At 41.4% G+C, this 27,004-nt stretch overlaps 1 protein-coding gene across 9 annotated transcripts in view; it reads left to right on the plus strand.

The window, feature by feature from the left end:
- The window catches only part of BRSK2 (BR serine/threonine kinase 2), a 335,389-nt gene that overhangs the window by 292,617 nt on the left and 15,768 nt on the right, over positions 1–27,004 (plus strand). For 5 of the 9 annotated variants that reach the window (XM_075754908.1, XM_075754906.1, XM_075754905.1 and 2 more), the window contains 6 exons: positions 7,703–7,763; positions 11,998–12,205; positions 13,343–13,391; positions 18,864–18,987; positions 20,929–21,109; positions 21,784–21,873. In XM_075754908.1, the coding sequence (XP_075611023.1) occupies positions 7,703–7,763; positions 11,998–12,205; positions 13,343–13,391; positions 18,864–18,987; positions 20,929–21,109; positions 21,784–21,873 (713 nt within the window). Of the gene's footprint in view, positions 1–1,956; positions 1,981–7,702; positions 7,764–11,997; positions 12,206–13,342; positions 13,392–18,863; positions 18,988–20,928; positions 21,110–21,783; positions 21,874–27,004 lie in introns of all 9 variants that reach the window. The other 4 variants (XM_075754904.1, XM_075754903.1, XM_075754907.1 and 1 more) reach the window with 1 other exon arrangement.

Below are 27,004 nucleotides of genomic sequence, written 5' to 3' on the forward strand. Positions count from 1 at the left end.
TTTCTTTCTGACTTTCTCTTTCACCCCCTCTTTCAGTGCTTCTCTTCTTCTGTATCTGGGTTGCTGCAGCTCCGTAGTTCACTTGCTTCAGTATTGTAGGGAATGCACATGTCTGCGCTTCTGGGTCTATTGTGTCCTGGGATTGTTCATTTTTTTTAAACCTCATTTCCCTCCTCCTTTTCCCTATTGTCAATTTGCTTTCCATTCTTTTTGTTAACCTCTTCAGTGCCTTCCCTGTTGGGAAAATGACTTGAAAGAAAAATTAATCAACCTTCTTGCACCCATTCTATTTACATTTTAATATTCTGCATGTATGAATATGGGTGTGTTTTCTGTACAAATATACATACACATTCCAATATACAATGGGTATCAATTTACTCTTCTCAGTTACATCACTGTAGATAGATTTGTATGGGTGCAATTGAGGACAGTGTTTGTCCCTAAATACATGCCTACATACGTATTTGTATATACATGAATTAGATCTTACCCAAATTTGCACTCCAGGATGAAATACAAATGGAGTGTCATTCAAACACATGAAAAAGAACTTACTGTAATGCTTCTTTCCACTTCTCTATCAGTGCGTAGCACAACAGCTTTTTCTTTCTATTCTATGTTTTAATTTCAACTTTTCTCAAAACCGCCTTGCATTGCCCAGCCCAGCATTTGCAATGTTGATGTAACTGGAAGCATGGCTAGTTGCACTGAGCAGTAAACTGTGAAATCTACTGGGCATATATTAAATTTGGCATTTCTGTTGGTGACCGTCTTGTGGAGAATGGATTTTCCTCACCCAGCCAGAGGTAGCTCTGGCAGCTTGGGAGCCTGTTATTGAAAATAGAGAGAATGAGAGAGAGAAAGAGACAGAGAGGACAAAAAAGTGCTGCATCCAAGTTGAAAATAATTTGGCCTAATAACACACCAGGTTTATTTTTATTTCTAATCTAATCTTTGTTAATGTGAAAAGATGGTGAACACTTTCCTGAGTTTGCTTATCTGCACCCCTGAAAAGTTAATAACCTATTCTTTTTAATTTTGAATGCTTTAGTTAGTAGTGAAAAATTAAGAATACTGAAGTTTTTGATTGTTGCTAGGCTTCAAAGTCAACATGCCAGAGATTCATTATGCTTTTAGAGCTGCTGTTTCAGACTCTTTTCAGCACAGCATTGATTTATTCTCCATTCACATTTGAAAGATTTTCTTTGCAACCTTTAAGACCCAGAGACTGAATTTATTTTAAATGAAAAATGAGATCCTGGAGCACAAGATGGCATCCACAGAGATAAGTGCCGGGTTGCTGAGCTGGTTATGTTCTAGCTGATCTGAATTCCTGACTATAAGACCATCATGACTAATAAGCCAGTATCAAAGCAGATTCACAGCTTGAGCTACAATCTTGTACCCTGGGCTCCCAAGCTGGCTCAGAAATGCATGCTTTAATAACCAATACGTTTCACAGTTCATTCATGGCAAAAAAAGTACTTCTTACCAGGCCAGCTTGGGGGACAGAGGGACGCTACACTGAGCAAACTGGGGACAAAAAGAACAATTTTCTTGATAACGGTCTGATATAACTGTGCCTTATGTAAGAGGCAGAAAAGAAATGCAGCATGAAATATGAACCCCATGGCTCTGCTGACTGCTGTAATTGGGATTTGGCTTGGAAATTTTTTTTACAGCCTTAGTATGTCCCTCTCCATATTCCCCAGTGCCAAAGTTGGATGTGTCTGCAATGTTGTGTACAGGACAAAAGTTATTTTTCTTGTAAATGAAACTGTCCCCCTAGTGTTCCTGGTCTCTGAAGACATAGGCACAAGTGGCAATAATTATGACCGTTCAGTTCTCCAAACAGTATTTCACTCTGCTTTTCCTACTCTTCTCTCCACCTGCCTCCACATCCCTCTCTCTTTCTTTCTCTCTCTCCCTCTCTCTTCATTTTCCCTTTCCGAGGATGGCGAGTGCTGATCCGTTGGGGTAAGCTCTAGTTTTGGATTATTCCTGTTGTGGGACCTGTTGCATCTTGTAGAGAAACTTTTCATTTGCACTTTACAAATACAATACAGGCTGATACAGTTCAGTGAATGAGGCAGGGAGAGAGAGAGAGATGTGGGAAGAAGCATTTGTGGTGCTTTTGTGTGCTTTTATGTTGGAGTCACACTCCATATAATTTACTTTTGGGTTCTTTTTTGTTCTCTTGTTTGTCTCTCTGTTTCAATGTCTGTGGGCACAGAGAACTATCCTCAGACACTATGCAGGTGCCAGGACACCATGTGAGAATTAATCCCCCTTCTCCATTTAGTGCTGTTTGTATCTGTACCCTCCAGTTAATTTTGATCCTAATTTATCGTTTTTCTTTTTTTTGTTTTTCTTTTAAGATGAAGCTGAATCCCATCCGTGTTATTAAAAAAATGCTGGGTATTCCCTTTCTTTTTAGTATATGTTTTCTTAAGAGTTGAACAGATGGCCCTAGAGACAGATATATCTTCAAAGCTCTTTATTTTCAATAAAGAGGACATAGGTACAACTAGGAATGCAGTCACGCTTCAAATTAAAGTTCCATTTATAAATACTTAACAGAAGGAGAATATTTTATTAATAAATGATTTAATAAAAACATTGTAATAGATCACTACAGACTACAGCAAAAGCTTATTTGAGAGGGTACATATTGAGAAAGCTAATTAGCACTGGTAATGTTTACTTCTTATGTTTGTAGCGTGCTTTACTATTTATTAATTCTTTCTTAACCACTTATAAATGGAACGTTAGTATAATTGGCTAATTAAGGAAGGTGGTGCTGCTTAACATCACCCTCTGTGTGCGCTGAAAGGAAGAAGAGGTGTGTTATCAACACCTGCAGTCCTCTCTCTGTACTCTTTGTAAGGCTTCATCTTACAAACGGTTATTACCATGAGTAGACCTTCTGACTCAAGCATAAGTATTCCAAGTAAGAAGTGTTATAGTTGTTAGTATTATTTGCATGGTTGGGACTGTAAGACAGTGGATTGTCAAAGGTATTCTATTCATACTCCCCAGATCAGGGAGCAAGGAAGCACAGTTTGTATCTTTTGGACACCCAAGAGTAATAATGATGAAATGTTGTAACACACAATGCCTGACTGCTCACCTATTGCATACTAATTCAGGTCATTTTCAGGGGTCTTATACCCTGAAATACAGTTTAGAAAATTTTTGTTTTATTTGAGTGACCAAGCAAAGAGGAGTATCAAATTCCACCCAATTTATGCTTGAAGCACATAACAGGTTGGCTGGATATTTGGGGAATGACTTTCAAAACTACACATGGAATCAAACCAGTTCAAAATTTCTAAGGCATTTCACCCAGGGACACAAGTCTGATGCATTAGTGCACGCTGCATGCATGCTGCAGGCTCCCCTTCTTGGAAGCATGGCTCCAGCTTGACCAGCTAAGAGGCTGTATTCAGCATCCTGGTAAAACTGTGCTATGAGAGCAAGTTCTGCTGGGACTTCAACAAGGTACCCAACTACCCTTTGATTGTAAGGAAAATTCAAAGCAGCAGCAAATATCAAATCTGACCCAAATGTTTAATGTTGGCTGTGAAGCCTTTATAGTCTACTGGTGGGTACTAGCAGGTGCACTGTTTAAACCACTTGAAAATCAATCAGAATGAAGGGCTATGTGGAGGTGCTCTGTACATGTGCTGTATGTGTAGTACGGTTACCAGGTCAGCTGTGCTTTTCCTTGTTGTACTTCTCTCTGCCTTCACCTCAGCAGTGTGAGGCTTCGGCCCTTCACCTCTTACAGCTCTCAAGAAATTCTGCAGTTTTCCGAAAGCAGCTGGAAACTGGAATCCAGCTCCTCAATTTCACCTGTAAGAGACCACTGGTCTAATATGAATTGGGCCTCACGTGGCTTCCCCTTTGACAGCAGCTGTCTAAAATGAGTGAAAAATTACTTTAAAACAAAGGACCTTTTTACTTTGATACTTTGAAGTATCAAATAGATTGAATAATGTATAAAATCATCACACCTACAAACTACAGCCCATACATGCACATTTTGTTTCAGCCCTTGGCCTCTCTCTTTCATATCTTAGGAGATTCCAGATTATTGTCAATCTATGAGATGGGAGGAATAGCCTGCAGTGGTCTCAGTGCCCACCTTATGTTTAGAGTGTCCTCTACATCTTCTCCCCCCCTAAACCTTAGGTCTAGCTCCCTTATGTGTTGTGGGGTTGGTTTTTTTTTTTTCAATTCTTCCCTCCAGGCTTGGCAAAACAACAGTGTCACTTTGAGAAGAACTAAAGAATCTCTTCTTGTGTCTCTAAATCTGGCAATTGTGTTTCAGGGAATGCTCTTTATCTGAGCAACTGCATTAACAATGAGTCACACACAATGTTCATCATTTCCTAGATTGTTGCATTTAGTATTAAGTTATTGGAATAATTATAGATTTAATACTTCCAAAGACTTTTAATGCCTGTAACCTTAGGAGGTTACTCACTAATAGATATTTTTCACTAAATAAACTTAGTTCATAGCCATAGAGATAAGAAGATATCATATTTTTCTCCTCTTTCTACACATAAGATCATCCAGGGTCTGCCATACTAATGTGCTGCCTGTAGGGCCTCATACTTTGATTTTCTGGTGAGAGGGATAAAAATTTAAATTCTTTCTGTTCTTTCATTACAGCATTTCAGCATAATGCAACATTTTCATTACTTTCTTTTGGTCCTGTCCCAGTTCTGTCCACCTGACTCTGAGATACAGGAGCAGTGCATGTGGGTTGTTTTGGTTTTTTTTAAACTGAATTCTAGCATTTCCCAGCTAAGATAATCTTGATGGGAAGGACAAATCTGTCAGTTTTGCTTTTGGCATTTTTGTACTGGAGCATAGAACCTGCCACTGTACTGAGTTTTTATAGCTAGCTTGGGAACTATATCCCATTTGTAAAGATAAATTACGGGAGATTTATTAAACTGAAGAAGATGCAAGGAACATCTCCTCAGTCTGGATGTCATATCCTATACCAGCAATCTTTATTAAAGGGGAAAAGTTTTGAAAATGTACAGCTCTCTTTTCACCCCAACACTTAAAATTAACCCAGGATTCTTTAAACTCTTTCTGCTGCTCCTATATACGATTTCCAGTGTGGACAAACTAAAACTTGCTATAGGGCCTACTTTACTTCTTGCATATTTTGCATGTAAATCAGCACCAGAAATAAAGCTTGTTCGATAGCAATCATGTGGATACTGAATGCATTTCCAGGAGGATTTCACACTAACTCTTTCTTCTGTCCCCTACCTCAGGCTCCTAGGCTGGATGAAAACACAGTACACAACAACTCTTTTTCAAATATTGCTTCTAATAAGGAACTGGGATTTGGGAGGTGGGGCCCACTGTGGTTTGCCCTCCATGCGTGTGATCATTTTTGTAAAAAAATAGGAGGCAACGGGGTTGGGAGGGGAGAATTCAGGACTGTTGGAAACACTCCATTGCAAAGAGGAAATAGCAGATTGGAACTTTTAATCAAGTATCCTGGAATTCAGGTGAGTGTCAGAGAGGACTTTCCCACCACAATTGGTGGGAACAGCTCCTAGTGGGAGTTTAACTCCTAAGTAGGTGTTTAACTGCATCTCTGGGCACCTAAATGCCTTCCACATTTTTCCAAGATAACGTATAGGCTCCTTTTGTAATTTATGGTTTGGAAGAAGCTTTTCTTGATGGCTCATGCAAGGAAGATTTTAACTAAATGGACTTTCCATATGCATGACACATCTGTGATGCATTCAGCTACTTCAGTTATAGGAGAGGCACATAAAATAGCCTTTCAAAAGTGGAGCAGACAGTTCTCCCCTAAAAATTACTTTGCATAAACCTTTATGAGTGCCCCAGATCTTGATGGTACAAATTTAGGTTTAATCTAGCACAAAAAAATGCCAAGACTGAGCTGCTAGTTTTTGACTGCTGCACTATGATAGGCAGACTGCAGCAGCGTACAAGGGAAAACATAAGTGGGGAATTTCTGCATAGAATGAGCACCCCAGATTTTCATGGTGCAAATTTAGATTTAATCTGGCAAAAAAGCATGCTGAGACTGGGCTTCTGGGTTTCACCTACTTACAGTGATGGAAAAACTGCAATGAGATACAAAGAAAACCATCACTGAGTAGTTTCTGCAGAGGATACAAATAGAACAGGACCTGCCATTGTGTTCAGTTGTAGCTCGCTCTTTCCTTGGAAGTATTTCCTCTTTTGCAGTTCACATATTTTTTAATAATTCTACTACACAAATTTATTTAGTAATACATGTCTACAAGACCATTTTAGAAACTGATTATTTTGTTTTATTTTTTATAACAGTAGAAGAGAGTAAACTGAGACAGTTTATGGTCTAAATTTGTTTTATATTCTCTTTATGTATGAGCTGACATTAACTATCTGACCTCTATCAGTTTTAAATATATAAATGTGTACACACACACATAGATATGTGTATACGCATACACACAAGCACTCTGTTTTCCAGGCATCTACAGGATTTCACCTTTTCATGTTTGTTACCTGAAGGCAAGTAATTGCTTTCATGGCTCTTGCTATAGGTGAAACATTGGTAGGTTTGCTATATTGCCATGTTGCGTGGTGGTTGTTGAACAACTAGGTTCTTAGCCAAGTCCTTTCTTATAAGATGTTTCAGTCTTCAAGACAACTTTCTATTTAAAAAGAATAGAAAGCAGCTGCCTCTGGGGCTTACTCATTTACAGTCACACAGAGGGTTTTTTTATCCTGCTGGGCAGCCCTCCTCCTGGAAAGTTCTGCTGCTGAAATGTTTGTGCATTTGGCCTGTCTGCCCTTTCAGCCTATTTAGGATAGCACATTTGTACATTTATTGTCTACAGCTCATGTTTTCATAGATGGCCTTTGCTGGAGAGCGTAAGAGCATTACAGTATAGGTGAACTTGTCAGCAAATAGAAGGACAGTTTATTCTCCCTTGGCTAACCTCTTTTTGAGGGCACCTGGGCCATTATCTTGATATTAGTAAAGTCATCAACAACAGCAGAACTCGTTATCCATTGAGAAGACCTGGCTTGTTTAATGCAACAGCAGAAATCTTACTGGAGAGCAGAGATGTAAAATCCATCAGTGAGAAGCTGGAAGGGGTTAAGCCAATGTGAGCTTTGACTTCAGTGGGAACTCATCACATAGGAAATGATTGTGTGCCTGGGTCATGGAGACTTGGGGTTTTTTCTTACTATGTGGCAGAATCCCCTACCTTTGTGCCTTGTACACACAGTGCTTTTCCATGTTGCTTGTGACAGAGAACATCTCATTCTGTGTCCACCAGCACTATGCAGAAAAGAATTCACAGCACCAACATGAATGTCTTGACAGTCCTTTTTGAATGCAGGAGTTCAGCTTGCATAGGTTAGACATAGTAGCTTCCATGTGCTTGATGACCAAAAAGAAGGTAGCAACTCCCTTAATGAAAAGGGATTATAGTATTGTCCCTGAGCAACAGCATTTCTTTGTTTTGAGGGTGGGACAACTGAAAACTGTGGCAGTAGTGAAAGGAAAGAGTCATGTGCTTTTCCAGTGACAGCCTCCCTCCTCCTCCTCACTTCATGCCTGTGCCTGTGGTGGCTGGTGTGCAGGGTTATTACTTGTCCAAGTTTTCTGAGGGCTGTTTTCCTTATTGTGTCCATTCAGGTCTCGGTCAATCAGCGGAGCGTCGTCTGGGCTCTCCACCAGTCCTCTCAGCAGTCCAAGGGTAAGTGGTGATGCTTCGAGATCTGTTGGTCCAATTCACTCACACATGCTTGATGCTTTTCAACATCTGTTGCTGCAGAGCTGTGGCTCTTAGCTGGGATGATTTGTCTTTCTTTGGCAGCTTGTAAATATTCATGAGTGGTGAGGGAAATGTTATTTACAAATGCAAGCAAAGAATTTCTCATACATGTTCCCTGCACTGTTAGCAGGGATCTCAGTGTGCCCCAGCCCTTTTTCAGTCTCATAAGCACATAGAATAACGTTGCTATGACTAAACACTGCAATATCCAGCTGAGGTCTGTATACGGCGTGGTTTTAGACCAAATACCAGGAACCATTTCACAGCTACGTTCAATCTCTTTGCCTCGAAATAGATTGTATTAGAAAGTCAGAGAAAATAAATTATACAAATTTGAGGGACAGCAAATTTAAAAGGAAAGTAGGAAGTTGACTAATTAAGATGAGAGAACACTCAGACCCCTATAAATAAGGTACTTTCACATGCCCTCATTCAATATACAGTCAACTAAATACCGATACTCAGCTAGTACTGATACTCAACTAGTACAAAACGTGCTTGATACTACATCTGTTGCAAAGGCATTACAGTTTGTAAGTGCAATGACAGAGGCCTCCCTCTCCTTGGTAACCTCTTTAGGGATAAGAGTATTTCTAGTGTCTGACAAGGTCAGCTTAGTCATTTCAAGACTGCAGTCCTTACAAAATTCTAGACCTTATCAAGAAGTCTGTAGGGCTGTGGCAATCTGTGTTACCTAATGGTCTGGCCCAGAGTCTTTGGACAATTTCTACCTACTTTTCATGACTTCATGAGAAGATGCCATCCCCCACTGGAAATTGATATATTCCATGTGTTAGAGTACGGATACACCTATGGATCTACACTTAGGTATATGAAGATAACATCAATATTCCAAGTATTTAAATTTATAATTGCCCAGTAATATTGTGTATAATTCTTATGCATAAAGACACACTGTCGGGTGCAAGTTTATAGGCTAACAAACCATCCAGCACCTTGCTTGATTGAACTCTTTTCTGAAACATATTCTGGGTTCCTATCAATTGTCACCCTGTTTTGCAACTGGCATAAATGGGTTTGTGGTCTTCTCTGCATTTTTAATGTGCCAGGAACCAGTGAAGATCCATTTCCTTGTTTCTGCACTGGGACTCCTGCATGTCAGTGGAACGAAGCAGAGGTCTGAGAACTCTTATGCCACTGCAAAATATACTGAAAAAGAGCATGGAAACGATTTTGTGCACAAATAAGCATCCAGTGCAGCAAACCTAAAGCTTGATCTTATTAATTAATCTCTTGGGATCAGTTTCTGACATCTCAGTGGGACTACATCAAGGAATAAGGATGACAAGATCTGTTCCGTAGTTGCTGTATCTTACCATTATTACTTAATAGGCAGTTGATTAAATAGTCTTCAAAGGGATTTAGCAACCAGATGGCATTTTTAGCAGATCATAACAAAATTAAGGCAGGTCAAATTTGAGGCTTAGAAGGAAATGTTGGAATAAAAATCATTTTTTTAAATGTCCTTACTTCTATTAGTACCTTAGATTGTTGAAAGAAAACATATTTTAAAAAGCAAATACACATTTCGCTGTATGTGCTGCTTAGGTTCAGTTCTATGAGTAACTGAATTTGAGAGCAACTAGAGTTCTTAAATCTTACAAGATCTTGCTAATGGTGTTCCCCATTGTACCAGCTGAAATATAGACCTAATTTTGTTCTTTATTTAATTATTAAAAATGTGGTAATTAAGGGTGCCCCTTCAGATTCTTAATGGCTTAAGTGGGAGTTGAATTTGACTTTATTTCTTTCAAATTTGTTTCTCAAACCATCGTATACATAAGATACAAAAATTGCAAGGAAACATTTGCAATCAACAGTCTTTGACCTTTATCCATTGGTGTCATTTGCAAATGGTTAATAGTCAGATACTGATACTGACTTCCATAAATTAACCACTTTCCTCATCTTTTTCCCTTTTGGTGATCAGAATTTACCAACTTGGCAAACTATAGTTTAACTTTACAATCCAAATACAAATGTTTTGATGTAGTGATTTTTCTTTTAATTTTGGTGGCCTAACCCTAAGTTCTTTAAAGTAATTACAAAACTTTGATTTTAGGAATTAAGTCTGAAATACATTTCTGCATTTTTTAAATATGGCAACATTGTGCTAATCCATCAAACCCAGAAGGTAAACTCACTAGGCAGTGTGCCTACCTGGGACTGAAATTTGAGGCATGTTTACCTGTACATGGTATATCTGGACAGTGCTTGGTTACAGCTTTTGGTTGTTAAGAATGGATAATAATGGTGATAAATAATTTATAATAGGTAATTATTTACAGAAATCAGAATCTGAGTGCAGACCAAAGCTAAAGATCTTGAGTAGTGATTTCTATTTTGACAATTCTGCCAGTACTTGTAATCTAAGGTGTTAACAGCAATGTTTTGTAAGGACATTAATTTTGTTTTAAATGTGATTTTTAGCTTGCTAATATTCCTTTAAAAGGCTTCTATCCTCCCATGTCTGTGTATTGCTGTTTGCTGTCGACATATGAATGGTTTCCCAAAATGCCTCTAACATGCAAATGTTCTTGTCTGGGAAAAAAAATTCATAATCCCATTTTGATAACTCAGTGATGGATTATGAACTTTGATTGTCTTTTTCTTTTTAAGCTGTGTCTTTCAAAACAATGGCTCACCCCACCCCCTCCATAGAATTGGGACTTAATGCCAAATACTGCTGTGACTTTATGCCAAAAATTCCAATTACCAAGCTGTCCTGCAATGCAATGAGGGATGTCGCAGGAGAAGCATAAAGTCTGATGGGAAGTATCATCTCTTCCCAGATAAACAAATTTGCCGGGCCTCTGACGTTTTTGCTGTAGCTGTTTACAAATCAAACACCAACCTGAGTTCATATTTTTCTCATGGTGGTGTGTGCTCTGAAGCCTCCAAGTGAATGCTGAGCGGTTTAACCTTCCAGGCCAGGGGAGGAGACTGTATGCCCATGTGGCATCACTCTCCCTTTTCCCCCTCTTTCTGCAATGGGTGTCTGCAACTGGGGTGTGCATTAGCCAGAGTCAGGGGTAAAGAGGAAGGAAAGAGGTTCTGACTGGTGTGTGCAGTAACCTATGTGTATCGCCTACCACTCCGTATGTATCACACACCTGTTTTGAGTTTCATCTCTCTGCTGGGTTTGCATATGGGCACTTGGAGCTGAAAAAGGTGGTCCCATTCTTGGCACATCTCAATTTGTCTGTGGCTTGAGTGGTTCTTCTTCCCCTTCCTCCACCTCCCTACAGCATTTGTGCTTCTCTCACTGCAGGGCAATCAGAACAATCCCAGAGAGATGGCATTTCTCTCTTCTTTTTTCTTGGTTACTTTCTTTCATTTTGTTGGTTTTGTTTGGTTTTTTTTTACTTTTCCTTTGGTTTTCTTTCTGTTGTTTTCCTTTGCTGACACGTGGTTGGTTAATATGAATGAAGCTGTTATGACACTGTTGTTCTTAGCTGCTGCCGCTGCTGCTGTTGTTGATTATGCTGTGTTCCCAGCTAACTGCATGTCTTTTTTTTGTTTTTGTTTGTTTGTTCGTTTTTGTTTCTTTGCAAAATCCCTCCCCCCCACTACCCCTTCACCTCCATCTCTTGTGTCGTCCGTCGTGACATGGTGCATCTTTGTGACCTTGGATGGATTTTTATTCGGACTTTCCTTTCTCTGCTCGCCCGCTCTATGCGTATTTCACTGTTTTGATGTGCATGGACACTCTGCGTCTGTCTCGTAGCATATCAGAAAGTTCTTTCATCCCCCCTCAGACCTCCGACCTCCCTTTCTCTCCCGACCCAAGTCTCCTTGGACCCTGATGCTTGTAGGACCGCCTCCAGGCCTGGACATGTACTCCAACCAAAGCCGCACTTCAGCCCAACCCAAAGACGCAGACTTTGCCATCCAAGAGCAAATTGCCGAAAAAAACCCCACTCCAGTCTACTAAATCCAACCCACTCCCTACCAGCAATACCAGCGCCCCCTCTTCCCAGAAACACCCCTGTGCAGAATGCTCAGGGCCGCTCGCCTGCTTGCCAGCTTTAACCCACAGCTGGCTGTTCCTAAAGTGCAGACCAACCCTATGTCTCCTGTTAGATTGCTCCCTTCTAGTACTGACCCAAGCACCAAATCTATCCCCATCATACAGGTCACCCCTCACCCCTCTCCAAGGGGAAGTCCCCTCCCTACCCCCAAGGGGACACCTGTCCATACGCCAAAGGAGAGCCCAGCAGGCACACCCAACCCAACACCACCATCCAGCCCCAGCATTGGAGGAATGCCATGGAGGACACGGCTCAACTCAATCAAGAATAGTTTCCTTGGGTCTCCTCGCTTCCATCGCCGGAAATTGCAAGGTGAGTACTCACCCAAATGTACTGGATGGTTATGATTTGGGCAGACATTCAGCAGCAAGTTGATACCTCTCTGTGGCTCTGCATATTTCATGTACTGAGGACTGAATATTGGTATTGAAAATGAGAGTGATAGCACCAGCTAGCCCTAACCCAAGGCACGTGTGAGCAGGCTCACTCATGCCACTGCACCTGCTCCAACACCATCTCCTGAGCCCTCTTCACACTCCAGCCACACAACTCTTACTATCCCTGTTGTGGCTCTTAGAACACAAGGAGATTTTATCTTCTGCTTGTCCACTTGTTTTGTTAGTGAACCTAGAGCTCTGCTATTTTGCCTACGGCTGTACTCCACTGCCTCTCTGTAGTCACAGGCTGAGCCTTCTACTGAGAAAAGATAGCCAGTGGCAATAGGCTGAAATTGTCCTTCTGAAGCACAGCTTGTTTGATCTTCATTAATGCTTTTTTTACCTCCTTTGGTAATTGGTGTAAAAATCTCCTTAATACAATCAGTGGTTTTGTATCTGCTGGCCTATTTCAGTTTTCAGAGTCTCTAGAGTGTTGAGATGTGCAAAATTTTCTTCTTCAAGCTCCAGGTGGCTTTTTGCATTCAGGTAAAGGGCACCCAAAGTCACATGCATTATCCTCAGATGTCGTCAGCAGCTATCCCAACACCCTGTGGTTTTACAGAGTACTGAGATGTGATCCCATGGGAGAGGATTACAGCCATGGAAGAGTTAGGTTTTTGAACTGTGATGGTCAGGGACATTGTCTCTGAGAACTGCGGAGAATTGCAGCAGTGACTGAGCTGCATCCAACTGGACTTTGAAGCAATTGTAAAGCAATCAAATTAGCAGAGTATTTGGGTCTGAACCAGAAACCATTGAAGCCAGTGCAAGATTACATAATGATTTAGTGAAGGTTGAGATGAGCCTTGAAATGCAGCACTTGATTAGATACAGTGATCTAGAGACATACGACCAATGTTAATGTCAGAACTACTCTGCAGAGGCAGTGGGCAAATGCAAGAGGGTGTAATGCTGGAATGGTTTCATTGGTATACAAGCAGAAAACAGAAGGTGTACTGAATCATCAATTTCTTTTCTCCCTCCTTCTCTTTGGCTGTGCATGCACGGACAGTACCTACACCAGAGGAGATGTCTAATTTAACCCCGGAATCATCCCCAGAGTAAGTAATTTGGCAGTTCACTACTTTTTTCCCCACCACATACCAATGTCATTTCCTTGCCTGAATATCACAGGGTGGTATATTCCTGTTCTGGATTGGTATCTGATTATAACCTGTTATCCTGTGAGTGGGATAGAAATGTGAAATGGTTCTTCTGCTAAGGACCCTGGATAAAATTTATACCTCAGTAATGGCAATGGGGTCAGCAGGCAATGAAAGAGTCTCACAGTAACCACCTCATTTTAGAATCACAAAATCATAGAACTGTTTGGGTTGGAAGGGACTTTTAAAGGTCGTCTAGTCCAACCCCCCTGCAATGAGTAGGGACATCTTCAACTAGATCAGCTTGCTTGGAGCCCCATCCAACCCGACCTTGAATGTTTCCAGGGATGGAAACATCTGCAACCTCTCCAGTGCTTTACCACCCTCATTGTAAAACATTTCTTCCTTATATGTAGTCTAAATCTACCCTCTTTTAGTTTAAAACCATTACCCCTTGTCCTGTCACAACAGGCCCTGCTAAAAAGTTTGTCCCCATCTTTCTTATAGGCCCCATTTTAAGTACAGAAATGCTGCAATAAAGTCTCCCCAGAACCTTCTCTTCTCCAGGCTGAACAACCCCAACTATTTCAGCCTTTCTTCACAGGAGAGGTGCTCCATCCATCTGATCATTTTTGTGGCCCTCCTCTGGACTTGCTTCAACAGGTCCACACCTTTCTTGTGCTGAGGGCTCCAGAGCTGGACACAGTACTCCAAGTGGAGTCTCACCAGAGTGGAGTAGAGAGGGAGACTCACCTCCCTCAACCTGTTGGCCATGCTTCATTTGATGCAGCCCAGGATATGGTTGGCTTTCCAGACCGCAAGTACACATTGCCAGCTCATGTTAAGCTTTACATCCACCATTACCCCCAAGTCCTTCTACACAGGGCTGCTCTCAATCCCTTTATCCCCCAGCCTGTAATAATATCAGAGATTGCCCTGACCCAGGTGCAGGACCTTGCACTTGGCCTTATTGAACCTGATGAGGTTCACATGGACCCACTTCTCAATTTTCTCATGGCTTGCTGAATTTACTAGATTTGTAAGATGTTCCTTCTCTCTTCTTTCATTTGGTTGTCAAGCAGATCACTCTTAGGGAGTGGAGAGGATAATCAATAGCTTACACTGGCACTAACTATGCACTAAAAAGTCTTCCTCTTAGTACAGGAGAGTTTGCATCCTCAGGATAACATGCAGAAGCCTCTGCTAAGAAAATTCACAGGAATTTTTGGCTGCGATAGTAAACACAGTGTTAATTCTGGGCAGCAGCACTGGGACATGCAGAAGCTGTTTCATATTCACCAGACTCATTCCTAAAAGTCAGTGTACATTTCAACCATTTCACTGCACAAATGTGCGTCACTGCATGGCAGGTTTGGAAGTCCCTGCCAGAGAGTGCTGTTCCAAACGCTTCCTAATATATGCAACAGATGCCAAATTACTCCTTTTTATTTTCACAGCTTGTGTTTGTGCACCCAGTGCCCATAGACTTACCCTGCCAACCAAGGCAATTTGATCTTTTGTCAAGACACTTGTGTGAAATATTCATGAGTCATAGATGGAAATTTTGGGCCCAAACTTTTGTAATTGGTGACAATGGTATTGACTTAACAACTTTCCCCAGACCTGGCATTTATCTGGTATAAGATGGGCACTCTGTATCTAATGCTGCAGAATGGAGAGGGATAAAGACTTCAGGAGAGGGAGAAGTAGGGAATAGTAAAGGTTAGTAAAAGAAGTCCAGGAGTAAAAATGGAATAAATTGTGCTTTCAACACTTTGGAGCATTTACTAATAGAGAGACATGAGAGTATTTCATAAAATGAATGCATTCTTATCAAAGCAATATCAATACTCTCATCTCAAATGTTTTTAAGGCCGTTAAAGCAGAAAAATCTTCAGCATTAAATCTCTTCTCGCATATATGTTAGCGTAAGTTTTTCTCTTAATTTATTGCCTTCTCTTCTTCCCACTCACTCTTTAAAAGCTGGTATAGAGAAGTAGTGCCTGACATTTGAGGCAGTTTGGATGCAAGTCAAAGCCTAAGGCCCTTTTTTCTTTTTCTGTATAATTGTCAAATTAATGAGTTCAATTGGGCTGCACCCTGCAGTAAACATAATAAAAGTAATAAAAAATAATGAACTGGATTATATTTTAACGATGGATGTCTTATTGCTCAGTGCCCACTTCCACATGTCTTATTTTTTCCTAGTATTTTCTTCCTTTCTGTAAAAAATAAGATATCCTTATCAAGAGCTGTATTGACCTCATGGGTTGAGCAATAAAAATACATGTCCTTGCTCTGGTACAGCATTCTTTAATGACTGCCATTCATTTAGCAAACCTTATGATTAGGTAATACACTTTGACATGTCTGGGTAATGCTATTCTTTCTCATATGAAAAAGTCCTAGAAAATGTGTTAGGGATGCTATTTAAAGAGACATAGCTCCAGCTGCTTTAAACCTGCAAAGCTCCATTTGCTTGAGTAGAAATGCTGTTATTCATGCCAAGCAGGTAAACCTCTGGAGGTTACAGATCCATGCACTCAGGGACAGATAGGGAAAACAGTAAGGCTCTCCAAAAGTAGGAAAAGGAACCTTACAGCAGTGAGAAATTCAGTGTGAACCAGCCTCCATTTTCATGCTAATCTATTTGCTTTTTCATCAGCTGGACATCTGATTAGATTCCCTAGAGTAATCTACATGCCCAGCTTCCCATGCATATCTCCTATCTCCCTCCCCCTTAGGAGGTTTGCCATGACAAGACAAGATTGTTAATTTTAAGTATAATTTTCTACTGCTTACAGCCTGATCTTGTGAGATGCTAGAGCACCTCATTCAGAGTGCTGAAGATCCTTGATTCATACCCATTTTAACCCAAGTTAACAACACTTAACACCCTCTAAGAGGACAGTTGTTTTACTCCAAAGCTGCCCCCTCTTCTTCAGTGGGCGTATTCCCCGGGTGTATAAGCACAGCTAGTTCTGCTGATTCCAGGGAAGAAAAGCTAGTACATGTGTGCTATGTCTTGATTCTGTTCATTCCAGAAACAGGAAAGGCCACTGGCATCTATTCCATTTTATGCGACACCAGCAAAATTATTTAGTGAATTCCAGTGATTTACAAGCTGGAGCGTAGCCCAGACTATCAGTGAATCTTCCAGAGTCAGTATTACTGGTGATAACCTTGTCGAAGAACAGAGCCCAAGTTTCCAAGCTGAACAGGAGAAAACCTCCCTATGTTCTGGGGCACTTTTAACTTGTGCTTGTTAAGAGACCTATAAATGAAGGGCAAACAAAACCATCAATGAAAATACAAAAATGAAAACCCATATTTTAACATGGAAGACCTGCAATTAAATCTGTACACTTTTTTCCAGGCCCAACTTCCATGTGTGACGTACACTGGGACCCTGGAGTCCATATAGCCAACCCTAGTTCAGATTATGATACATACAAGCCTAAGACAACCAGCCATTTTAGATGGATAACCAGGTGCTAATTTACTAATGAGCATAGACCCTTTACATGCAAGGAGCTATTGCCCCAACTCTCCAGGGGCTTGCAGAGTTGTTATGGTGTGTGTGAGACACATGAGCTAATTAGTATGTAATTTCCTTTCACACTCTAACCCTGGCTCCTTAACGACCCATTTAAATGAGAGGCCCTTTCTCTTTACTGCTCCCTATGCTAATCTCTGGCTCAGTGGCTTAGTTACAGCTGCCTATGAATATTTTAGGGAGTGATGGTTTTCCAGCCCACTGTAATTGAGTGGGGGGCACTGGTTTACCAAATTGCAAGTGAATCTTTCTGTACTCTTATTTTTGGTTGCCTGCAGTAACTAGAAGCAAATGATTATTTGCACAGCTGAGCTTTCTTCCAGTTGTGGTCTTTCTGCTGTATGCATTAAACGGGCAGTGAGACGACAATTACGTGATTCATGGAGCACTCTGGAATGGGAAATACGTGCAAATTGCTGGACGCTGCTGAGGGCAAGCTTTGTTCTTCATCCCGACGGTCTGGACTTCAAATTAGTTTCCTAGTTTGCTCCTCTCTCTCCTAGCATCTACCCTTCCTCATTCTGCCTCAGTCTGAGTCTTTGCCACAGAAAGTGGATCTACTAATAACTCTTTCCAGCTGTTTATTGCTTTGCTGGAAAGCTGATGTATAGTAATCCTTTTTGTAGATGGTTCTCCGTGTTTGGAGAGGTTGTCTTCTTTCACTGAGTGGTGAATGTCCACCAAAACAAGTGAAAGCCTATTGCTTACCATACTGCAAACTAGACTTGTCATGGCATTATAAAGTATCCTGTGCAGGAAAAAACCTGCAGTCTCTTGGTGGCAGGTCTTTTCATTTCTGACATTTTCATGCTAAATTCTTCCCTACTAAACTATGGCTGATTTCAGTGAAATTTTCCCTGGGTTTAGGTTGGTCCAGCAATTTTTTGGCTGTATCTCGTGGCTGGCAGCATCTTCTCTCCCCTCAAAACCACACCTGTCAGAGTGCTACCTTCAGGTTCTAGGTAGTGTCCTCCAATAACATTCATGTCCTTGCATTTTTCCTTCAGCCTGTTTAACTTAAAAGGGAATGTCAATGAAGTGCATTGAGATGGTGAAACAATAAGCAAATTCAAACATTTGCTGATATGATCAGTGTGAAAAAACAGAGCAATTTCATTTTATGATGAAACCACCATCTGATGCTGAAAGGAACTATGAAGTTGGACTGCTGTCAGTGAAAAGCCTGAACTGTGTTTTGCATGGTGTTGATATCTTCTTAGTACTGAAAATTCATTCCTTTGCAGGATGGCCAGAGTTCACTCATATAGTCCCTGAATGGGACTAATGAATGGGACAGTCTTTGTCCTGGCCCTCTGTGTAGGAGTGGATTTCACTCACTGACAGATTGGAGGTCCTACAGCTCGCTTTTAAAAGCAAGATCCTGCGATTGTACTGTCAGCCCAACAGGACACCTTCAGAAAAGGAACTTGCCGTGTCCTAGAACACCAAATGGGTTGAATTTGGGCGGGAAGGAACACAGAGATTTAACTCTGTGTTACCAGCATCTGCATATTGTCACAAGAAATGGAGAGATCCCTGGAGACAAACCGGAATTGTGTCCCCTGGCTTATAAGTGCTTTATATATGCAGTATTAATTGGTATATTGGCTCAGTCAAAAGAGTTACCATTGCTCCTGACTTTTCATTGTTGGTCACACATGCTGCCAGACTAACACTGTGTGGTCCATCATTTTAACAGTTTTCACTAAGTGAAATGTTGTTGTGGATGTTCTCTGACACTGTTTTCCACTTACTATTAGTAATAGTATCACATCTGGAGTGTCATCAAAACTTCCTTGTGTGTTTTCTAGCTGGGGGTGTGTAAAAAATAGTGCTCAATATTCTGAACCATCTCTTTCTTTTCATCACATCAGACTTGCCAAAAAATCCTGGTTTGGTAACTTCATCAACCTGGAGAAAGAAGAACAGATTTTTGTGGTCATTAAGGACAAACCACTAAGCTCCATTAAGGCTGATATTGTCCACGCTTTCCTCTCGGTAAGTCACCCCAGCTGCCTCTTGGAGGCATTGCTCACTGGTTAGGTCCAGGACTCCTTGTGCCATATGTTACTGAGCAGGGTTTCTGCTCATTCAAATGCATCCTCTGTGGATTTAATTTACATGGCCTGTTGATTTCAGGCCTCCATTGTACTCTGTCTGAATTTCTAACTGTAGATAATACTCTCTAAGGTGAGAAAATATTTCAGCCTTCTTGGCAGGGTCTCCAGGTTGCCATGCTTGGAATATCACTGCACTCAGAGCAGACTGCTGGTGCAGTATCAAGACAGCAATTTGCTGCTTTGTCAAACTAACCTTACAGTCGCTGTCTGGGCATCAGATTGGGTCTCCCTCTGCTGGGTATGCCCTCCACCACTTTAGGCAGACAAAAATACTGTTTCACATCTGCATTTGTTACTTCAATTCTCCTCTTCAATGCTGTATGGCAGAAAGGAGGATAACTTCCTCTGGTGACTGAAGTATCAGTTGTTGCAGTTTAGGAAAGCAGAGGGAAATTGTCATTTTTTTCCTATAGAAAGCCCTTATTCTCACTATCTAGAAGTACCAATGAAGAAAAAGTCAGCACAGTAAAGTTAATTTGAGAGATTTTTCAATTCAAGGTAGTTGACAACATAATTAGACTTTTTTTCAATAGAATTAAGAGAAGGAGACTTAATTTCTTATATCATTTGTGGAATTGATACTGTTTTCAACAAAATACTGCACTCTTTTTTAGTCTTTATGATGCTGCAATGAATTTCTTCCAAAAAACCAGCCATAATCCTTTTAACTGTACAGGCATTCAAGGAGCAAGTGCAGTATAGTAGCATGCATCAGACACTGGTATCCGTCTCAGATTGGTTTGAAGCAGCCATGTTACTATATCAGTTTCATCATTGAGCTGTGCTTGTGGGTTTATATTGTGGTGTAGTGTGCACTACTGTCTATATTGGTGATCCTGTGCATACCCCACACATGTGGGTTGAGGTGTAATGTAGTGATTTGTGTAGTGATTTGTGTCTCTTACAGCCAACTTTAAACTTAAATGCATTTTCACAGCCTGCTAAGTAAGTCCTTAAGGTCAGCTTCTCAAAGAACTCATCTTCATTTTTCCTCCTAAATTAGAGGCCAGATTTCCGAGTGATTTGAATTGTTCGGGGTTTTTTTAAATCTGGTCCTTTATGAAGCAATAAATAGAATGTGAGTATGTTAAATTTTGGCAGGAACTGTGAATGGTAGCTGCTTAAAAATTAGACACTTATGAAATTCTACCATAGGTCTGAATGTACAGATATTGGATGATACCAGAAAGCTTCTCAAAGTTCTTTTACATATTTATGAGTTGTTGTTTGGGTAAGTTATTTGCAGGCATGCTTTCCCCGTGGATATCCCAGGCACTTGTCTAAGTGTCTGCTCCATGTCCTGATGTCTATTTGATATCATAGAATCACCAAACAATTGAGGGTGGAAAGGACTTCAGGAGGTCTGCTCAAAACAGGATGAGCTGTGAGATCATACCAGGCTACTCACGTGTTTTATTATATCCAGTCTTGTATCCCACTGACTTTTCTGCCCCTCCCTTAATATCTGTTTTCACTCAGCAGAAGGCACTTCTCAAAACTGGTAGATGAGTAGGAAAAGAAAGACTGAGTGTATGAAGTTGTGCAACATGTGTAAATTTATAAGCATGCTGGGTATTCCACCAATATTCAACCTTTAAATTTAGGTCAATCCCGTAAGGAGCAGTGCATTCTTCTGCAGTGCCAAGCAACCTACACTCTTACTGATTTCACAAGAACACACTGTACATTACAAATTCAAGTCCAGAAGCAAATCCAGCAAATATCCACTCTGGAAATGTGCATTGTTCTAAATGGAATTTTGCAATTTTGTTCCTTTTGTGCTCTGGTTCTACTATGTCCTTCTACTGACCTGTTTCAGATTCCAAGCCTCAGTCACAGTGTCATCTCACAGACAAGTTTCCGTGCAGAATATAAGTCCACAGGAGGTCCTGCTGTCTTCCAGAAGCCAGTGAAGTTCCAGGTGGACATAACATACACAGAAGGGGGAGAGGCACAGAAGGAGAACGGGATCTATTCTGTCACTTTCACACTCTTATCAGGTAACCATGGAAAAGCTGTAAAATGGGTGCAAGCTGGCTTTGTCCTTGCTGATATAGAGGCCTGCAAAGAGAGCTGTGCCAGGGGAAAATTCAGCGAGGGCAAGGAGGACATCAGGAAGAAAAATGGTGTTGGTAGTGATGGAAATGCTTGGAGGAAAAGAGATTCCCAAAGATGTTAAGTTGTGACCACGATTAGTGCTAAAATGGATGCTCTATGCATCAGATTTGAAGTAGCTCCCTGTACTGTCTCCTTGTTTCACTTAAAAGTCTCAGTGTCACAGCTGGGCACTGTGAGGCCACTGGTTTCTTCCTTCTGACAGAAACGTGCAATCACGCTTTTCTTCTGGGTGGCCACATGCACACACACCCCCCACCCCGAGGTTAAAACAAACAGACAAACAAATAAAACCCCCCACTTTTTCTGTCTTTACAAAAGGAACCCAGAAGCCATCCTTCCTCCTAAGTCCAGTACACCACAGTCCCTATTAACAAGGGGACTGCATAATAGTTCCTCAAAGCCATACCTTTGGCTGAAGGGCAGATACACGGTCAGTACGCTCTTGGGGACAAGACTGAAGGGAAGATGCTTGTGATCCTTCCCCTCCAGCCTGGGTTGTATGAGGATTCGGCTCCTGCTCCTCTCACAGCCATTTGTGCCTTTTCTCTCCTCACAGGTCCAAGCCGTCGTTTTAAGAGGGTAGTAGAAACCATTCAGGCACAGTTGTTAAGCACACATGACCAGCCTTCAGTGCAGCAGTTATCAGGTAAGTAGTTTCTACTGTTGAGCACCTTGCTTCAGCAGGGACAGGAAGGTGAAGTGCCTCTCAGTACCAGAAGGCTGAGGGAGGCCATCCCTCTGATTACAGCAAGAAACGAGCTCCATTCAGACAGAGCAGTAACTCCCCGCACCCACCCTACTCCTCCCTCTCTCATTCCCACTCCAGTGCTCCCAGCGCATTCCCCAGTCCAACAGCTTCTACCCTCCTCCCGCCCAAAGAGCCATTTGCCCACTTCTCCATCAAAAGCTGCATCATCAATAGATCTTCCACATTTTCTCCAGCTCCAAAATCTCCCAGAATAGGGACATGCTCTAGAAGATACCTGATTTTCAAACCCTTCAGGCATGCTTTAGAAACATCCACCTTCAGAGGGTCCCAGAACAAAGTTCAGAGCTACTTTTAACTTAGCCACTAACAGCAGCATTTTCAGATGGTCAGAAGGTGGCTGTTTCCAGTAGTGTGGTCAAATTCTTGGCCCAATACTGTGGTAGCACAAATCATATACTAAGGTTCTGCAGAAACTACATTTTATCTGTTTTTAAAATAAATTTAAATTCCTAATCGTAGTAAAGAAGGCCTTAAGGCACATGACCCCATGCAGTGACATCAGTCTGAATCTGCAGGCAGCCTGAATTGATAATACAGAAACTGGCCTTATCCCACCGTTATGAAGCAGATGTTCACGCTGAACACTAGTGGTGACACACACATAAAAAAAATATCAGCCTTAACTCTTCTATCCTTTAAAAGGACAGAACAAAGGAAGAAAGTGAAAACTGAAAACTTAAGAAAGCTTAGCTATTGGGAGTGCTTCAAGGAAGGAAAAATGGGGAGAAGTAGAAAGAATGTACAGATACAGGGAAGAAATAGGAGGCAAGGCATAGAGCAGAGGCTGCAGGAAGAAGACAAAGAGGTTGCTGGATTTCAAGGGTGCCCAGCACATGGGTTATTCTGTTAGGAAACAGGAAAGGTGAGGATACTAGAACTAGGGTTGATTCAGGATTTTGCTGTCTGGACTTTTGAAATTAAATCAAACTCAAGGAAGCAACCAGAAATTTAGAAATTTCTGCCAGCCCTTCTTCTTGGAAAATGCTGGGGCCAAGTGGGAGTGAGGGGAATCAGATAGAAAAGCATCCTTTGAGTCTAGTTGATATTACCCCTGCTGCATGAACAATGTTCAAGTGTTCCTTGTTTCTGAGGGAAAGAATAGTACCCTTGCCTGCTGGTGAGGAAAAAAACTGTTAAAAAAGTAAATAACGTGGTGATCTCTCTTAACTTCTTCACCCTAGTGTCTGCTAGCTACTGAGGCTCTGTAGAAGGACTTGGACCCTGTTGCACACTTGCATGTGAAGCGGGATGTCTCCCTAAGAAAGTCGTATTATAGCAGGAATAAAACCCATTCATCTGACTAAGCCTCAGGAAGATGTTTAGGGCAAACTGTGCTGTGAGAAGTGTGTCTGACTTACAGTTTTGGTCTGGTTCTGAAACAGAGAAATCATATTATAGACACAGAATCTCTTTCTACTGCCTAAAGCTACATGAGAGCATGTCATTCTAGCAGGGAAAACCCAGCCTGATCTTTAACACCAGAGTGGAATGGATAAATCCATGTGGAGCAAAAACAAAATGAATTGTCCCTTGAAACTTAAAAATTAGAATTCCCTTGGCCAGGGAGTTACCCAGGCAAGACAGCTCACCAGAGACAGGGTGCCAAACTATCCTGTATCATATCACCTGACCTAATCAGGAATATGCAAATCTCTTGAAAAAGAGGGAACTAATGCAACCTGAAAAATTTAGGTTGGAGCAGACTACAAGGAAAAGAGAAAAGGAAGGGAGGAAAAAATGATTGTTACCAAGACGAGACAACCTGTGCATCAAAGTAGGGAGGCCCTGTGGTTCACATCCCCAGCCAGTGAGAGAGTAAGGGGAAATTAAGGGACAAAGGGACAGCAAGAGTTCACATTCAGCACCTTGCTTAGCTGGGTGGCTGTGGTTGGGAAGATGCGTGCAAGAGCTTCCTTAGAAATTGCCATGGAATTACTCAGCCTTTCTTACTAGAAACAAGGCAAATTCTTCTCCTTTTCTCTTCTTTTCCCATATTCCCAGCCCTGAACACCTCATAGGAATTGTAGTGGTTGAACTCCTATTCAGGTTCATGGTTTGAGGATACTCTGTAGGCAGTCCACTGCTGCAACAGAATGAGAATGGTTCACTTTCACTGTCCTCCTCCATGGCTCTGAGGATACTGCTGGCTCTGACCAGTAATACTGGGCAACACTGGAGATTTTCCTAGCTCATTGTGTGCAGACATATCCTCTGTGTCGTTGTTTCCCCTGCCTTTCCAATGCCATTATGGTGGTATGATGAAAACCATCTGTGAAAGGTGCATGCATGTAAAGTGAGACCTGCTGAAGGGGAAGATTCAATGAGCACAGTATAAAGCAGACCAACAAGACCTAATAAGCATATGGCACTGATAGTCATTCTCTCTCCTGCCCCTCTTTGACCTGTTATGCAGCATGCCAGCCCACTAAGCCGGCTTGCCTGGGTTTCAGAACGCACTTTCCTCTTTCTCATTTCCTCCAGCTTACAACAGTGTTGTAGATGTTGTGTTGCCCATGCATCTGTGCGTGTGTGTGTGTATGTGAGCCTGATATGTACCTGATTTAGGCAGATGTGTTTCTGTGTCACACTTGAGCACCTTGTAATCTCCCTTCCCCTGGATATCCTTCCATTCACTTCCATTTTTTTTCTTCCTTAGACTGACTGCTTATTTCTTCTGACATACTCTGAAGCAGGAAAATAGCTTCCCTCCCTTACCTGAATAAGTGTGTAAATAAATGAAATCTATCCCAAAAGCTAATGTAATACTTCCAAAATCCACTGTCCAGTTGGCCAAATTTAGTGTAACATATCAGCCTTCTATCTTAATGTTTCAGGACATTAAATACTCTGTGGTATAACTGCTGAGACAAGGTCTACAGGCTCTTTACTGGCATAGAACAAGTAGCTAGGGATTGATTCATTTTTAATTCCCAATGAAAGAACTAGAGGCCATCATATGAAACTAGTGGAAGCCATGTACCAAAAAATATTGGAAGGTGTGTCTTCATGTAATGTAAGACCTGTGGAACTCGCTGCTGAAGCACGTTCTGAATGCAAGGAGCTTGCAGATGCTCATCTTCCCCTGACTACTCCTTACTCACAGGGAGGCTGGACAACTCCCTGGAATAGAAATCTTCATGAGGATTGCTAAACTGAGAAACTGCAGCAGGCTGAGGAAATCTCTGACCTGAAAGTTGTGAGAGAGTGAGGTAGTGTTAGGAGGAAGTGTTCTGTGTGCTTGGCCTGCTGTTACACTCTTGCATATCTATGTGTGGCTGCTGATGGAGGCAGAGCACTGGATGGTTTTGGTCTTTGATCTGAACCAGAATAGCTGTCCATGTGTTCTTGTTACTGGTATCACAAAATCCATTAAGCTCAGCGAGGCCATGAAAGGACAGTTGCTTTTGGATCAAGAGTGAGTATCGCTGTCTATGAGAGCAGCTGGCCTTGCTTCTCGTCCACGTATGGCTCCAGCCACGCGCCTTATACTCAGAATCTCTACTTAGGTAATGCCTGGGCAGGACTGCCTTTTGGTGGGATGAAAGATCTCTCTCCGTGGAAGAAAATATCTCAGATTTCTGCCTTTATTTCAGCCCAATACTCTTTCCATTAAATCATAATCTGTTTTCCTCCAATGCCTTTGCACAAAAGAGTAATAGAAACAGCTGGTGAATAGGGACATGCAAAAGCCATCTGTGATCATTCACAGGGTATCAATTTTTATTTCCCTAATATTTTCTTGCCTCTTTGGGCTTTGGTTTTAAGTGTAGGGTGCAGAACATTCTTATCCTTTCCCATTTTCCCATGTTCTGGGCAATCAGCAATACTAAATAGCCTTTATAACTTCTTAGTAATAGGTTTTCTATTTCTTTTTAATATTTATTGGCTTCATGTCAGATTTTAACCATTAGCATCTCAAAGTTCAGAGCATCTCAGTGTTACTGCTGGAAATGCCTTTCATCAGCGTAAACAAGTGTTTAGAGACCATATCCAGCTTCAAAATAGGGCAGTGTGAATTCTTGCTCATTGTGTGTATCGTCTGTATATGCACCCAAGCTGCCTTATTGTGCTGGTGTACGTCTGAAAAAGCAAAACATATTCATGTCACCCAAAAAAATTTGCTAGAGTATTGATTTGTGAATTCTGGGTGTTCATCTTTATGGCTCACAAGAGCTGTATGTTGACTAATTTGCTACAAAAAATTAGTAAGAAACTTACGGTTTCCAAATGTGGGAAGGATTTTATCATCAAGACAGAAAAGAGTGTCAGGAGGAAATGAAATGCTTTGCAAGGTAAGCTTCCAGCTGCAGACTTGAAATGGGGCTATGCGAATGCCAGTTTGGAATTGGACTGCAAGTCAATTTTATCCAGGGCTCATCCAGGTCCCAGGTTTACCTTCTTTCCTGCATTCTTGTGTGATCCTTTATGTGTTACCTCTCTTGTAGTGTCTGGGGCAAGCAATTCATCTTGCTATCATGGTTCCCACCTACAAAAGGTGCCATGTAATGCCTGGTTGGATTGACAGAGCACTATTTTTTTGTTAAACAGCTTTAGCGTTATTGCTGAACAGACTTCATTAAAACTTCATTAACTGAGTAGTCCCAAAATAAAGCATGTAGAAAAAAGTCCAAGCTCTCCAGAGTTTTGATAGGAGACAGTGAATTTCAAATAAGCACCCAAACACTGGGGAATTCCAATCTAAATGATAACCGCCTTGGACCAGAGGAACTGGTGGCTCCCTTGACATCGTCTCCCCTAATGAAAATGTTTAATGGGGACTATGAGCATCTGGCAGGAGATGCTCAGTGCTTTCTGGGATCTGGCCCTGGATTTGGAGATCTCAGAGGAGCAGCTGTTTGGGTGAGATTTCCTGGGCTGGGACAAGTCTCAGTCTCAGTGATGTCAGTAGCATCCCAAACCAGGCAGCTTGATTGTGAAATTTATGTAGGATAGAAACACAGAAATTTAAGAAAAAAGAAAATCAGGAAAGAAAATTCAGCAGAACACT

This window comes from Balearica regulorum, chromosome 5, assembly GCF_011004875.1.
Source record: "Balearica regulorum gibbericeps isolate bBalReg1 chromosome 5, bBalReg1.pri, whole genome shotgun sequence".
NCBI classification, from domain to species: Eukaryota; Metazoa; Chordata; class Aves; order Gruiformes; family Gruidae; genus Balearica; species Balearica regulorum.